The sequence below is a fragment of the Meriones unguiculatus genome, chromosome 18, assembly GCF_030254825.1.
Source record: "Meriones unguiculatus strain TT.TT164.6M chromosome 18, Bangor_MerUng_6.1, whole genome shotgun sequence".
Lineage (NCBI taxonomy): Eukaryota > Metazoa > Chordata > Mammalia > Rodentia > Muridae > Meriones > Meriones unguiculatus.
This window is the reverse complement of record NC_083365.1, coordinates 68,078,288-68,091,855: the sequence shown is the minus strand read 5'-3', so window position 1 is coordinate 68,091,855 and position 13,568 is coordinate 68,078,288. Positions and strand designations below refer to the sequence as shown.

The 13,568-nt window shown below is 47.2% G+C and overlaps 1 protein-coding gene across 1 annotated transcript in view; it reads right to left on the bottom strand.

Moving 5' to 3' along the window:
• The window catches only part of Ccdc93 (coiled-coil domain containing 93), a 69,813-nt gene that overhangs the window by 35,536 nt on the left and 20,709 nt on the right, over positions 1–13,568 (bottom strand). Inside the window, exons 7-11 of the mRNA XM_060371724.1 lie at positions 12,339–12,439; positions 8,064–8,100; positions 7,530–7,622; positions 7,235–7,285; positions 6,264–6,350 (exon numbers count right to left, since the gene is read on the bottom strand). Of these exons, the coding sequence (XP_060227707.1) occupies positions 6,264–6,350; positions 7,235–7,285; positions 7,530–7,622; positions 8,064–8,100; positions 12,339–12,439 (369 nt within the window). The remainder of the gene's footprint in view (positions 1–6,263; positions 6,351–7,234; positions 7,286–7,529; positions 7,623–8,063; positions 8,101–12,338; positions 12,440–13,568) is intronic.

Sequence of the window (13,568 nt, the reverse complement as noted above, 5' to 3'; positions counted from 1 at the left end):
TAGTGGCCTCTGTGTGAGTCACTCATGTGTGTACGCCATGCTGTATACACCCACTCTTAACCTGTAAATGTAAATAGAACTTAGAAGTTCCTCACAGCACCCTGAAAGGAAAAAGCATGCAAGCCAGCAGGGGCAGGCAAGGCAACAAGCCCCGCTAACCCTGAAACACGTGCATGGGTAAGTGACAGGTCACCTTATGTAGGAGCACCCACAGTTCTTCTATGGTGGGATGTCAGTGTCTCTCACTGCCTGGCCTGCTGTCCTCTGGACATACAGTACTGTAAGTGACCTTCTGAGCCGCTTCCCTTATTTTTCCTTTGAGACAGGGTCTCTCATTGAAAACTGGGGCTCACTGACTGGGGTAGGAGGCCTGGCCAGCAAGCCCCAGGGATCCTCCGGTCTCTCTTCGCCAGCGTTGAGATTGAACACAATGCCCGTCTTTTTATGTGGGTTTTGAGGCCTAAACCCAAGTCCTTATGCTTGTGTGACTGAGCCATCTCCAGAGCCCCCTAGTTGTCTTTACAACTGTTTTATGAAGCTTTTAAACATAACCTAGAAAACAGTGGCCAAGTCACAAAAAGGGGACAGTTACATAACTCGAAGACAGGAGCCTCAAGTTGGCAGATAAAGTACTAATTTCTTCTCCTGGGTCCATCCTATCAGATTCAGTATATAAATGTCCTGAGGGCCTCTGGGTGCTAGGCACCATGTGCTAATTTTTAACGACACCAGCATGTTCCTGTGGGAAATCATCATCCCCAGTCTAGAGGCACTGCCAATCAGAGATCCCAACTTGGATACAACAAACGGCCTGAGTGGAAATAAATCACCCAAGCCTGCCAAACAGGGATGAATCTCTCTCAGGATTTAATACGGAGATATGGGAAGGGCTGACCACAGACTGTTTTATTCCTACAGCCTCTTCCCATATGGATGATGGTGGAACTGAAGAGGCACACCTTCCAATTACTTCATACTGTCACTTGAACCCGTCAAAGTGCTGAAAGTGAGTGACTGTTGAGTGCTCAGCCCTAAATGGGACCACATCAACCCCCTGAGGAACACTAGCGGCAAGAATGTAAGGCAGAGGATGGCAAGGGTGCTCGGAAACACTATCTCCCACACATGACATCCACACTGATGAACTCAGAGACGGCTATGGCTATGGTTACCTGCACAAGACCCTCCTAAGACCAAGTCAGTCAACGTTCCATCCCAGGTGGGTGAAAGTTCATGAGGCTTCATGTGGTTACCCAAGGAGCAGTTGATGGTTGCTGGGGGAGGGAGAGTCACTGTCTTCAGTTGTGTAGCCATTGGTAAAGTGTGCACAGGCTACAGTAAATAGTCCTCAAGGGTTTATCCAAGTAGCCTTATTAAAACTCAGTAGGAGGAACACACCACCAACAACAAAACACAAAAGATACAAAAACAAGAGGATCTGTCAAAAAGAAGGGTTCAGTGGGGGAGGGATAGAGGGTAATTGGGGTGAAAATGACCAAGACAGATTATATACATGTATGATACTGTCAAACAAAAATATAAGGAAAATTGTATTTTATGAAAATATAATATAAATATATTAACATATAATCTTGAGTACATATGGGGTTATCATATCTGCAAACCTGTGCTGAGCTACATTGACATCTAAGTTCTCTGGAAGAAGGGTTCTTTCCTTTGTATTTCTACATGTGAACCTTTGGACCAGCCCCAGGTCTAATTATCTGCTGAGACAAAGGTGCTTTCAAAAGCAGGTGCTGGAGTGTAGTTGCCAGAAGCAAAAGGTCAGGACTAAAGGAGCCTTCCAACACCAACCAGGAAAAGAATGCCTTCTATAAATAAGGCTCTCAAACATATCTCCCCATGGAAACACGATGAAGATGACAGCACCCAGACTGGGCTGCTCTATTTTATTTATTTTAAGGCTGTTATCTATTTATTTTGTGTATACACGTGTAAATATGTATGGAGATCAGGAGACAACTTGTGGGAGCCTGTTTTCTCTTTCCACCATGATCATTAGTATTGGTAGCAAGTGCTTTAATTGGATGAGCTATCTCTTTGGTCTAAAATGCTATATTTAAAAAGGAGCTATAAGAGAATGTCATAATGTGTTCTGTAATGACATGAAAAGTCACTGGACGCCGTAGAAGAAACTTCCATAGCGTCCGTGGGCCAACAAGTGGCTTAGTGGTAAAATGCCCTCCCATTCAGGCCCGATGACCTGGGTTTGATGACAATAGTCCAGTTAAAGGAGGAAAAAGAAGATTGAGCCTCAGGCTATACCAGGCTCCCTTACTTCTGTGGTCCATTCCCAGCACACTCATTCCTTTCAAATACAGTCAGTGCCCAAGGCAGCTGGTGGACGTGAGCATGCCTGAGAAGCCATATGGGCAGTGCAGGCTCAGAAGGCAGAACTAGAGATAGCACTCCCAGCTCGACTTCTTCCCAGTGACCTTCCAGTTGGCTAAACAGACAGGTTCTAAAAGCAAGTGATTGGGCATTTGAACCGGGAAAGTGCTAACGCTGCACAGGGATGCAGAAATGACTGGGCCTCCGTAACCTACACTTTCTTCTTCTGAAAAATGGATATAACATTATGTACTAATTCGCCTAGCACCAACACTTGTAGTATTCAGTGAGTGGCCCAGATAAACAACAGAATGTGGTCCATGTTGACAGCAGCAGAGATGTACAAATAAATATGAAGAAGAAGGTCATAGGCAAGAAGACAGCTTGGAAAGGTCAAATCACCTTGGGCAAATGAGATGCTCCCTAAGTAAAGGTACTTGCCACTGTGCCTGTCATGAATTCAACCCTAGCACCCACACGGTGGAAGGAGAGAAGCAAGTCTGGACAGCTGCCTTTGACCTCCACAAGTAAGTCATGGTACACACACTCCTCCCTACCATACAGAAGAGTGTACAACAGGTAATGTGTAAAAAAGGATCTTTTAGAGCTAAAAAAAAAAAAAAAATTGCTGGGCTGGGGAGATGGTTTGGCATTCCTACAGGTGAAGACAAGAGAATATTCTAGTAGGAGATGGGCCAGGAAGCCTGTAGAACCAAGAGCAGAGCAACACAAGAGAGACTTACTTCAAACAACATGGAAGGTGAAAGGTCATGTGACCTCCACATGTGCGTGCGCACACGCGTGCATACACACATAAAAAGAAACTTGTGAACTAACAGTTTACAAAATACCTACCAGAGAGAACATGCAGATTCTCCTTCCAGAAGACAGATCTACCTACACCTTCAAACCTACAGAATGCAGCAGGCCTCCATCAGGATCTCCCAGGGACATCAGCTAAGGCTGAGTCAGTCGGCTAAGCCCCAGGGTGTCAAGATGGCTGGTGGTGGGCTAGCAGCAGCATCGGGGCTGCCCCTTCCTGCTCTTCCCATAACCTTGAGCATGTCCTTGCCCAGCTTCTTTCTTTTATTCTGACTTCTAAAGAGGCCTGTGGAGTCAGTGGGCTCAGAGAAGTTTTGGGAAGGCCAAGCTCTTACATTGTTTGCAGACCACAGCAGCAGACTCCTCTCTGTTAAAAACAGACTCTGATGTGCTGGGAAAGTTAAGACTTCAACACTAAAAGGCTCAGTGAGGCCTTCTAGAACATTCTGAGAGTGTTAAGTGTTGGGAATAGGGAGATGAGGCTACCAAGCCCAGAGCCTCCAATGCTCATGAACCATAGCCACAAAAGCTTTGTATCCCCCCCCCCTCCTTACAGGGACCAAATTAAATTGAGTTACCTATCCCACAGACAGCTTTGAGACACATTACGCTGTCAGAAGAAACGGTGAGCCTTACAACTGAAAGATGAACCTCGCACTTACTTATTTCCTCCTCATCTTCATATCCCAAAGCCCAGCACCTTTCAAGTACCTGAGCCAGGCAGGCTGTTCAATTTATTTCTTGTTCAGAAAAATCCTTTTTACACTTTCCCCTGTGAAAGTGGTTTGGTCCTTTCTCCTCACTAAAGAAAAATTCACACAGGTGAAGGTCTAGCTTGGGTTCTTCTCAGGTGGCACTAATGGCATCTCCCTGGAGCACTCTGTCCTCATCTCTATCTACAGCAGTGCTACTCCCAAAATAACTGAGAGCAGCAACGCAAATCTGAGAGGAAACACTAGTGCCCAGTGTAGAGGCAAGCCATGGTGCTGGGACAAGAAGACAACAAAGCAGTGGGTGTGCTGTGTGGCCAGCCTGTGTTGAGAGCCATGTCCACAGGCCCGTCCTTGTAGCATCTAAGACAGAGCCAAGTTCCACACACTCAGATTCTTCCCCAAACCACCCAACACAAATCCACACTCCAGCATGACTCCTTCCTTTCTCCCTTCCCCTTCCTTTTCCATTCCTTCCTTCAATTTCCTTTCTGTCCTCCCTTCTTCCCCTCATTTGCCTTCTTTCCTTCCTCAAAGGTGTAGTCTCCCTTAAGGGCTAGCCTCAAACCTTCCATGCTCCTGTATACCACCATTCCTGGTGTGCTACAGTTTCGGCACCATCTTAACTAGCAGCTGCACAACTCCACGGAGGTGACCTTCCTCACCACAAGCAGCACCCAATGCACCCCACCACAACTGGCTCCAAGCTGAAGACAACCAGTTTGGCTAGAGGCATTGACAAGGCAATAAAAAACAAACACAGCAATAACAAGCAGAGTTATAATAAAACAAAGGTCAGTTTGTATTTTACATTAGATAGAAAGCAGAGTAAAGCTTAAGTGTGTCATAGTAAAACAAAGATATTATTTGACAAATAGTACTAGGGTAAATGGATACAAATGGAAAAGCCAGGACAGACTCATACATCAGAATCAATAAAATCTAGTTAAAGCATTAACTGCAAAAAGAAATTAGTTGAGGGCCAGTGAGCTGGCTCAGGAGGTAAAGATGCTTGCAGCCAAGCTTGACAACCCGAGCTTAATTCCTGGGACCCACAGTGTGGGAGGAGGACCAATTCCTGCAGACCCTTTTCAACCTCTGACCTCCACATGCATGCAGGCATACACACACACACACAGACATAAACACAAAATGACTGACAGGAGACCAGGACCCTTTTGGGGCAGTGAATTTCGTCACTCTTTCCACAACTACACATGGCAATCTTTTGAGGTTACTACACCTTTACAGTAAGCGAACTCTCTCCTGGCTCAATCTCTGGTGACACCTCAGTGTTCCCCTTTTTAGGTGATACATGGAAAGACAAGACCTTTTGGAGTTTTTGAGAGCTAGATAGAAAATCCATGTTCAGAAGCAAACACTTGGCTGATGGGGAAAGAAGGAAAGCCCACAGTGGACACCCTCTATTCACTGACGCTTCACTGAGACCCCCACCTCAGGCACCAGGGGCGCTCTTCCCCAAGTGCCACCTACACTATCACTACAGAAGCCTCAAGTGCAGAAGACACAGTGGAACCTGTTCCCAAGGCATCAGCACAAGAAAATCAGAGCCGCCCACTCTAGAAATGATGCTCAGAGGATAGCTGAGGAAGGAGGGACAGGACACAAGGCCCTTCTGATGGTGGTTTTAATTGCACACCAGACACAATCTAGAACCACCTTGGAAGCAAGTCTCAGAGAGCAGCTGTCTAGATCAGGCTGGCCTGTGGGCGCGGCTGTGGGAATTTCTTAGTTGGGTTCACTGAGTGCGGAATACATTCAGGCAATACTTCATGGGCAGGGCCCTGGGCAGAAGGAAAAGGAGAGAGAGTGGAACACTGGCACACATGCATTAACTGACTGTGTCCTCTGATCTTGGTTCACATTCTTCCTGACTCCACCCCCACTGCAAAGATGAAGTATAACCCAGAACTTTGAGCCACATAAGTACTTTCTCCTGGAAGTTGTTTTTGTGGGGTATTTTCACGGTAACAGGAAATGAAAAACAACAGTAACAAAAACCAAGACAGTCTTGTAAATCAGATCTCACCTAGGCTATGGCACAATGAAATATGACGGAGGCTCTTGTTCATTCCACACATTTTTAAAAACTCCATCAAAAACTTTTGCCTTGGGCTTGCCTCAGCTATGCAGTTTACCTCCTAAATGGCAAATGGCACTGTTCCTCAGGCCACTTGGCAAAGGCAGGCCTGAGTAATAGGCAGCCTGACAGGGAGGAAAGATGGTGTTGGCACTTCTAACAAATGTGCCTGGTAATTCCAACTACACTCCATGATTACACGGGGAAGGAGGCAGGAATCAGGAGGGGAGAGGCGTGGGTGTGATCTGAAGCCCAGGCTCCGGCAGGCAGCGACCTACCTTCCCAGCGTACTCAGACACAATCTGCTTGATCTCGGCAGAGCAGAGACCCACGATCTGGCCCACGGAGCTTGCGCTGAGACGGCTCTGCAATCAAATGAGGTATGTTCTCAGGGACACTTGCCCATCACAGAACTGTGTAACACAAAACACTCAGCATTGTCCCGGAAGAGTGACGTGGCTTTGACCAATGACTCACCCACAATACTCAGGACAGGAGTCAGAGCCACCCGCTCCCGTCTCTGACTCACTCAGCTGGCTGTGTTAGCTTCCTTGGCCCCAGAGTACCCTGCAATCACCCCTCTATCTCCCAAGTCAGTTAGTAGCTATGCTGGCTTGGGTCCAGTACCCTTGCCAACTTCCTCTCATGCCCTGGGTGTCCCTCCTAACTTCCCCTGTGGCCTTGGGTATCCTTGCTAACTTCCTCTCAGCACTGCTTACCCCTACTAGCTTTCCTTCAGGCCCAGGGTACCCCTAGGATTCCTTCTTCTCCTCCACTCCCACATCCAGACATTTTGGGGCCTGGGACCCACGGATGAGAAGTATCTTTTTATTCCCACAGGTCTTTCCTGATCTTGAAAGAAAGGATCTCATCCAAGGACACAGCCAATCCTGGGCAGGCCTGTGACCTGAGAGAGGGCTCACTGGAAACACAGGATTTCATCTTCTACATAGCTCGTTTCAGAAGAAGACAGGGGTTCCCATGGTTACAGAGAAGCAGGGGTGACTCCTGCTTTTCTGTAGAGGCCAATAAGGCACCCCTGCAAGAACATGTTACCCTAACAGGTTCCTCAAACTCTCACTCTTAGAAGGCCCTGATGACAATGCTGAGCATTATAAAAAGCTTCCTGGTGAAGACAGAGGGCTCTGAAGACACTGTTCCCCTGCCTCGGGTCCCCAGAACAGATTGGGATGAGGCTGAGTCTCCACCCCTGTGTCTCCCCTACACTCCCATCCCTACTAGCCCTCACCTCCTCATTTGCCATGGCGGTCATCTTGGTCATCAGCGACTGAATACGTTGCTGAAACAGAAGAGAATAATGATGAGTGGTTCCGACCGAGTAAGACTGAAGCATGTTCCTGCATGGGTCTTTGTGGTGAAACCTCAGAGTTGCTGCTTTAATGTGGGTTAACTGCAAACCTCATAATATTTCAAGAAAGAGAACTGTGAGGGTGGAAGGTAGCGTGAGAGAGCTGTGGATGGGAGCTAACTCTCTCCACAAATGACCAAACTAGAACCTCAGAGGGCCAGTATGTGCCACACACCTCTTCAGCTGCTTGAAGCTCATCTTCTTCATGAGCATCCGCTTTCTCTGCAGCTGACAGCCCTGCAGCAAGGGCTGTTTTCTTGTCCTCAGCCTGGAAGAGAAGATGAGGAAACAGTTGAGCATCAGAGTTGGAGACTCAGCAGAAACAAGACAGGCTTGCACAGAGAAAGCCTGTGGGGGGAAGAAACATATCTGGGGCCCAACTGAAAGAGAATGGATAAGCGAGGGACTCCAGGTCAAGTTCCAGCCAGTTCTGAGGCAGGCCAGTCAGGCACGGGTTGCTGAGGCCTGCCTTGTATCATGTCATGCTGCATGCTGAGCTTCAATCAATTCTCCCTGCTCTGTAGCTCTAGGGTGCTTCTGTTCCTGGCCTGCAGATGGCAGGCTAGCAACATCGAGTCGAACAAGCAGGGGACAAAGGTGACAGGTACATTCCCAGGGACCCTGCCTTCCCAGAACCTGGTGTTTGGTCAGCGGCACCCCGCTACCCTGCCTACAGCTGTTGCCACCTCCCAGCCTAGGTATTTCTTACCTTCTCCGTTTTGCTCTGTCGACTAAACCCGTATCTCCTGTAAGCCACAAGAGAGAGTTTAATTACTATTCAAAAATCACAATAAAGTCCCACAAATGTATTTCTTCGGATGTCTCCCTCAGTCACTTTCCAAGTTTTCCCAAGACAGCATCTCTCGGTGAGCTCAGAGCTCACTAATTTAGCTAGAATGGCTGGCCAGTGAGCCCTGGGATCCTCCTGTTTCTGTGCCCCAGCAATGGGGTTACAGGTGCACACTCTCACAGCTGGCTTTCACAGGGGTGCTGGGCAGTGAGTTAGGGCCTCGCGCCTGTGTGGCAAACCAAGTAGGCCATATCCCTAGCCCTTGCTTAGATTGTTCTATGAAAAGATAAAATATTTCAAGCACCTTCCCCAGAAACATAATCTATCAGATTCTGAATATGGCCAGTCATGTTTTCTGCTGTACACATGCTATAAAAGGAGACACTAAGATAATGCAATATTCCTTAAGAACACTCATTACTCTTGGAATCAGGAACGGCATCTCAGAACCACACTGCAAGCTAAAAACCTTACAAACATCTGTGTTAAAAACAAGCAAACAAACAAACAAACTGCATTTAAGGCCAATACAGACTTTAATTTTACTTTAATGACTTCAAGTCACGCCCATATTTTCTTTTCAAACAAATACCAAACACAATGTCAGTAATGTATACTTATCATGAAACCTTAACTTTGAAAGGTGCACAGATGCATTTCAGCTTAGATTAGTTTTGTTTTTGGCTTAAAACAAAAACTATGCTTTAACAAAAATAAAGCAAATACAATAATAGAAAAAAAAGACTCAACCAAAAGCAAAAGGTGCAATGCAAACAACCAGCCTTGCAGATCTTAGCTTGGAATAAAATCGAATGCAAGCATTTAAGAACAAAACAAATTAAGGTTTCGCTCCGCCCCTTCTCGGGGACATGCCTTGACTGTGGGATCAGTGTGCAGCCCTCCCTGGTCACCTGCTCCTGACTGTCCACCATCCCTGGCCAATCTCACTAAGGTCTCCTCAGCAGCCTCCTGTCCTCGGGCTTTCTCACTCCTTCACTGCTCCTCCCAGGCCCTGTCCCGCCTCATCCGAGCAGCTCTTGCTCCATCTACTGTCTGCAGAGAGCCTTACACAGTCTGCCCGGTTCTGCACCTGCCTCTTTGCTCTATGGAATGTCTCCAAGTGCACACATACAGAGCCAGGACCTGCCGCACCCCCACACACCTCCACTATGGCAGCTACAGCCTGAGCAAAAATCTGCATCCTTCTGATGGGTGATACTGCTTTACAGTCTGAATTTCTAATGTTTGTTGAATGAAAAAATACAAATGAAAGAAAATGCAGAAGATGTCCTGAGCACTGCCTAACTTTGCGATAGGCTGCAACAGAACTGGAAAAGACCAAAAATGATATTGCTGGGCAGTGGGCCAAAGAATAGTGAATTTAACCTAAGGCTAAAGTCTGGGTCTCCACAGTCCTGCAAAGGACCTTATGGAAGCCTCTGTGGCTTAGGAGGTGTTGCCCAAATAGCAGGGGTTAAAAAGCATATCCGAGTTAACGTTTTTCAAGGCACACCTACAACTCTGAGACATTAGAGATGGAAAGTTGTAGATCCTGAGCCCAAACACCTTGCTGCTATCCTGAACCCGCTTAGCAGTCAGTCACTGCCCACCTCTAACGTGATACAACCTTTCGGAATGAGTTTAGCATACCACCAGCTTCCACTAGCCCACCAGCTAAGATCGGCACCAGACAGCATCCCTGCTCCACAGCACATCTCCTTGCTTTGTTAACATACCTATCTGATGTAATGGGGGAGGGGGCTTTTGTTCTATGGAGTTTCAGTAAACCATTTCCATGTAGGAACATGCTATTTTGGGAAACCTGAATCCATGCTCCTGGGCCTTATTAACTTATTTAAGAATAAACTACTTTAGAACATCTTTTTTTCACCGACCAAAAGCTAAGAGTCACCAGACAACATCCATCTCTGACTATGGCTTCTCCAAGTATGCTGTAAGCCCTATGCCAACGTAATGCTTCCACCAATATATATAAAAAGTGCCTTATTTATGACATGAAACTGCTTCCATACCGGAACCCAGAATTTGGGGTGACTTAAATCTGCGGTTCCAGGCCATGGTCTGGAGTCTGAGTGACTGAATCCCATGATTCAGTCCCTGGGAGCTCCCAGTGAAGACAGAGGCTACATCACAGTTTTATCACATTCCCTTATCGTGTCTGTGTGTGTGTGTGTGTGTGTGTGTACCTCATTTTAAGACAGGCCTGGAGCTCACCCACTAGCCTAGGCTGGCTGTGGTGAGCCATAAGAATGTTTCTGCTTTCTAGCCCTGGGATGACAATGAATGCCACCACATGTAGCTTTTACTGTGGGTTCTAGGGACTGAACTTTAGTCCTCATGATGGTAAAGAGAGCAGTTTACCAAATGAGCCATCTCTGTATGCCTTCATTAACAATTTTTATCAAGAGGGCATGCATTTTAGTTTTGAACAGTTCCTGCCCGATCTCAAAATAATGTTGTTGGTCTGAACGGTCTCTAAACTGAAAAAAAAAAACAAAAAACCACTCAATTCTAAGCAGCAAAAGATGAGCTGTGAGGATGGCCATCACATGTAGTTTAGAGTCCACAGAAAGTACTTTGTGGCTTCTAAAGCACACTAGTTTCATTGTTGGGAAGGAAAGAGATGACCTCAGACCATTACCTCAAAACAAGCAAATAAACAAAACCAAGCAAGTGGCAGGTGAGATGGCTCAGTGGGTATAGACACTTGTCATGTAAGCCCCGAAAACCTGAGTTTGATCCCTAGAGCCCACATAAAGGTGAAAGAACTGATTCCTGTAAGTTGTCTTTAGACCCCTTTACACACACACACACACACACACACACACACACACAACACACAAACACATACATCATGCCTTGCACACAGCCCTCATCACACACACACACACACACACACACACATGCAAACAACAGTAAGTACTGTCTTTCCTTGAAAAGCTAGAATAGGTAAGTCTAATTTCCTCTCTTGTTTGCCACTGTTTCCCACAGGAAGGTACCATGAGACACTCAGAAAGATGCTAGTGAGAAAGAGTTAGTGTCAGCCACACAACAAGGGCCCGGACACTATCCCCACACAAGGGCAGGAAGCACAAAGCACATACTCACATCAAAGGATCGGTCACCCTGGGTAGAGAATGCAGGACATGGGGAAGGTTAATGTCCAGTGTTGACCAAGGCATTCAAAGGAAGGCCTGTCCTTGTATGTTTAAGAAAGTGAGGCTCTAAAAGTGAAACTCTTCCGTAAGGACAAAATAACTGTAAGAATAATAAAGCTTGCTCTTCAGATTGTCCTTTTTCCAATCAGAGCACTCTTTGCCCCACAGGATTACTGCAGGGTCCAGGGAGACTGCTGTGGGTACTCTGTGGACTGTCTCTTTAAAAGGCGGACCAGAATACGCACCCGGGCCTCCACACCAAGTTCGTTCCCGAGGAGGTCAGAGAACATGCACAGCAACACTCTTATTTCCAGAACTATAGAGGCCAGGCTCAGAAATGGATCCTGGATGTCACAGGCAGACTCAATCAGGCAGAACCCAGCTTTCTTTTCTTTCCATGATACAGGGTCTCAATATGTAGCCTTGGCTAGCTTGGAACTCACTCTGTAGACTAGGCTGGCCTCAAACTCGCTGAGATCTGCCTGCCTGTGCCTCCCGAGCATGCATCACCACTCCAGCAGCCATCCAACTTTAATTCAACAGAAATGGACTGTTAGCTTTCTTTCTTTGTCGTTTCTTTAATTTAGAAAGGAAAGACAGTTTATTAAGAAAAAACACTCCTGGAGATGGGAGAGGGCTAGTAAGCTGATATAAAAACTCAAAAAGCCTTTGTGTGTGTGTGTGTGTGTACAGGGAAGTGGAGGCCAGAGGACCAAGTTGCTCAGGATTTGGTGCCCCTTGGTATTCCACACAGCTTCTCCCAACAGGCTTGGTGCTCATCTAGTAGGCTTAGTTTAGGCTGGCTGGACAGAGAGCTCCTGCATGTCCCTGTCTTCACTTTCCTAGCTCTGGGAAAACAAGTGTGTGTCCCCACAGTGGACTTTTTTAGGTGGGGCTGGGCACTGGACTCAGTCCCCCGTGCTGTGAGGCAAGCACTCTGTTGGCTAAGTGACCACTCCAGCTTTTCTTTGAAATGGTGTCATAAAATAGGTTCTGACCAGCACCAACTCCGTACCTGCCGTATTCCAAAAGAGTGGAGTGGACTCGGGACTCCTCATCCAGCAGCTCCTCTGCTCCCCGCTGCCGTCTGTACTTTCGACGGGGCTTGTAAACGTCCTGAGGGGATGAGAAAGGCAAGGTATGGAGCATGAGAGGCTGCCCTGGACGGTGGCTGGGTGTCTCCTCCAGCCACTGGGGAGCAGGATGGGAGTACCCAGCTAGCTCACATCAGGGGCTGCAGGACACAGAGATTAGGTGTTATAATTCTGTCAACTTGACACAACCTGGGAAGAGAGACTAGATCAGGCTGGCCTGTGGACATGCCTGTAGGGGCTGTTGCGATTGCCTTAATCCATGTGGGAAGACTGAGCCTGAACCTGGGCGGCACCGTTCCCCGAGGCAGGGGCCTGGACGGTAAAGGAGAAGAGAAAGCTGCCTGAGCGCTGTGGCTGTGTGCGCCTCCTTGCTCTTGACTGTGATGTGACTAGCTGCCTTCAGTCTCAGTTCACTCCACAACAATGACGGGAAGCTGGAAGCTCAGGCCAAAGAAATTCTTATTCTGTCTGTTTTGTTTTTGTTTGTTTTGGTCAGGGCATTTCATCACAGTAACAGAAAGGAATGAGAGCACAAGGTTTAGGAAGCTCGGCGAGAGGCCATGCTGGGGCTGCCTCTGGCACCTGCAATGAGCTGAAGACAAGCCTCACGTGCTGAGAGGAGGGACAGGACCTGCCACCAGGGCAGAAGTCACCGACGAGACTGGCCTCTGCTCCTGTGGTTTCCTTCTCTTTCTCTCCTTCCTTCCTTTTCTTTCGACCTTACGTAGCTGAGGGTGGCCTTGAATTTCTGACCCTTTTGCCTCCAGCGCCAGAGTGCTGGGGTTACTGAGGCATGTTCTGTCATCTCCAGCTTCTGTCCATGGTGCTGAGGGACTGAGCTAAGGTCATTTCAACAATGTTTCTTTAATTCCAGATTTTATATTGTGATTGTTAAGTTTTAATTGTCAATGCAACAATTAGAATCATGTGGGAAGAGATTCTTAATAAAAAACTGTCTCGAGCAGGTCAGCTTGTGGTCACAACTAAGAGAAGGCTGGCTGAGAGTTAAGCACACATGCGCTCATTCTCTCTGTTCTGACAGTGAATGTGGCTGCTTTAAGTTCCTGCCTTGACCTATAATGGTGGACTGCAACCTGGAGCTGTGGCCTCAGACAAACACTCCCTGCCTTTCTGTTAGAGTGTTTTATTGT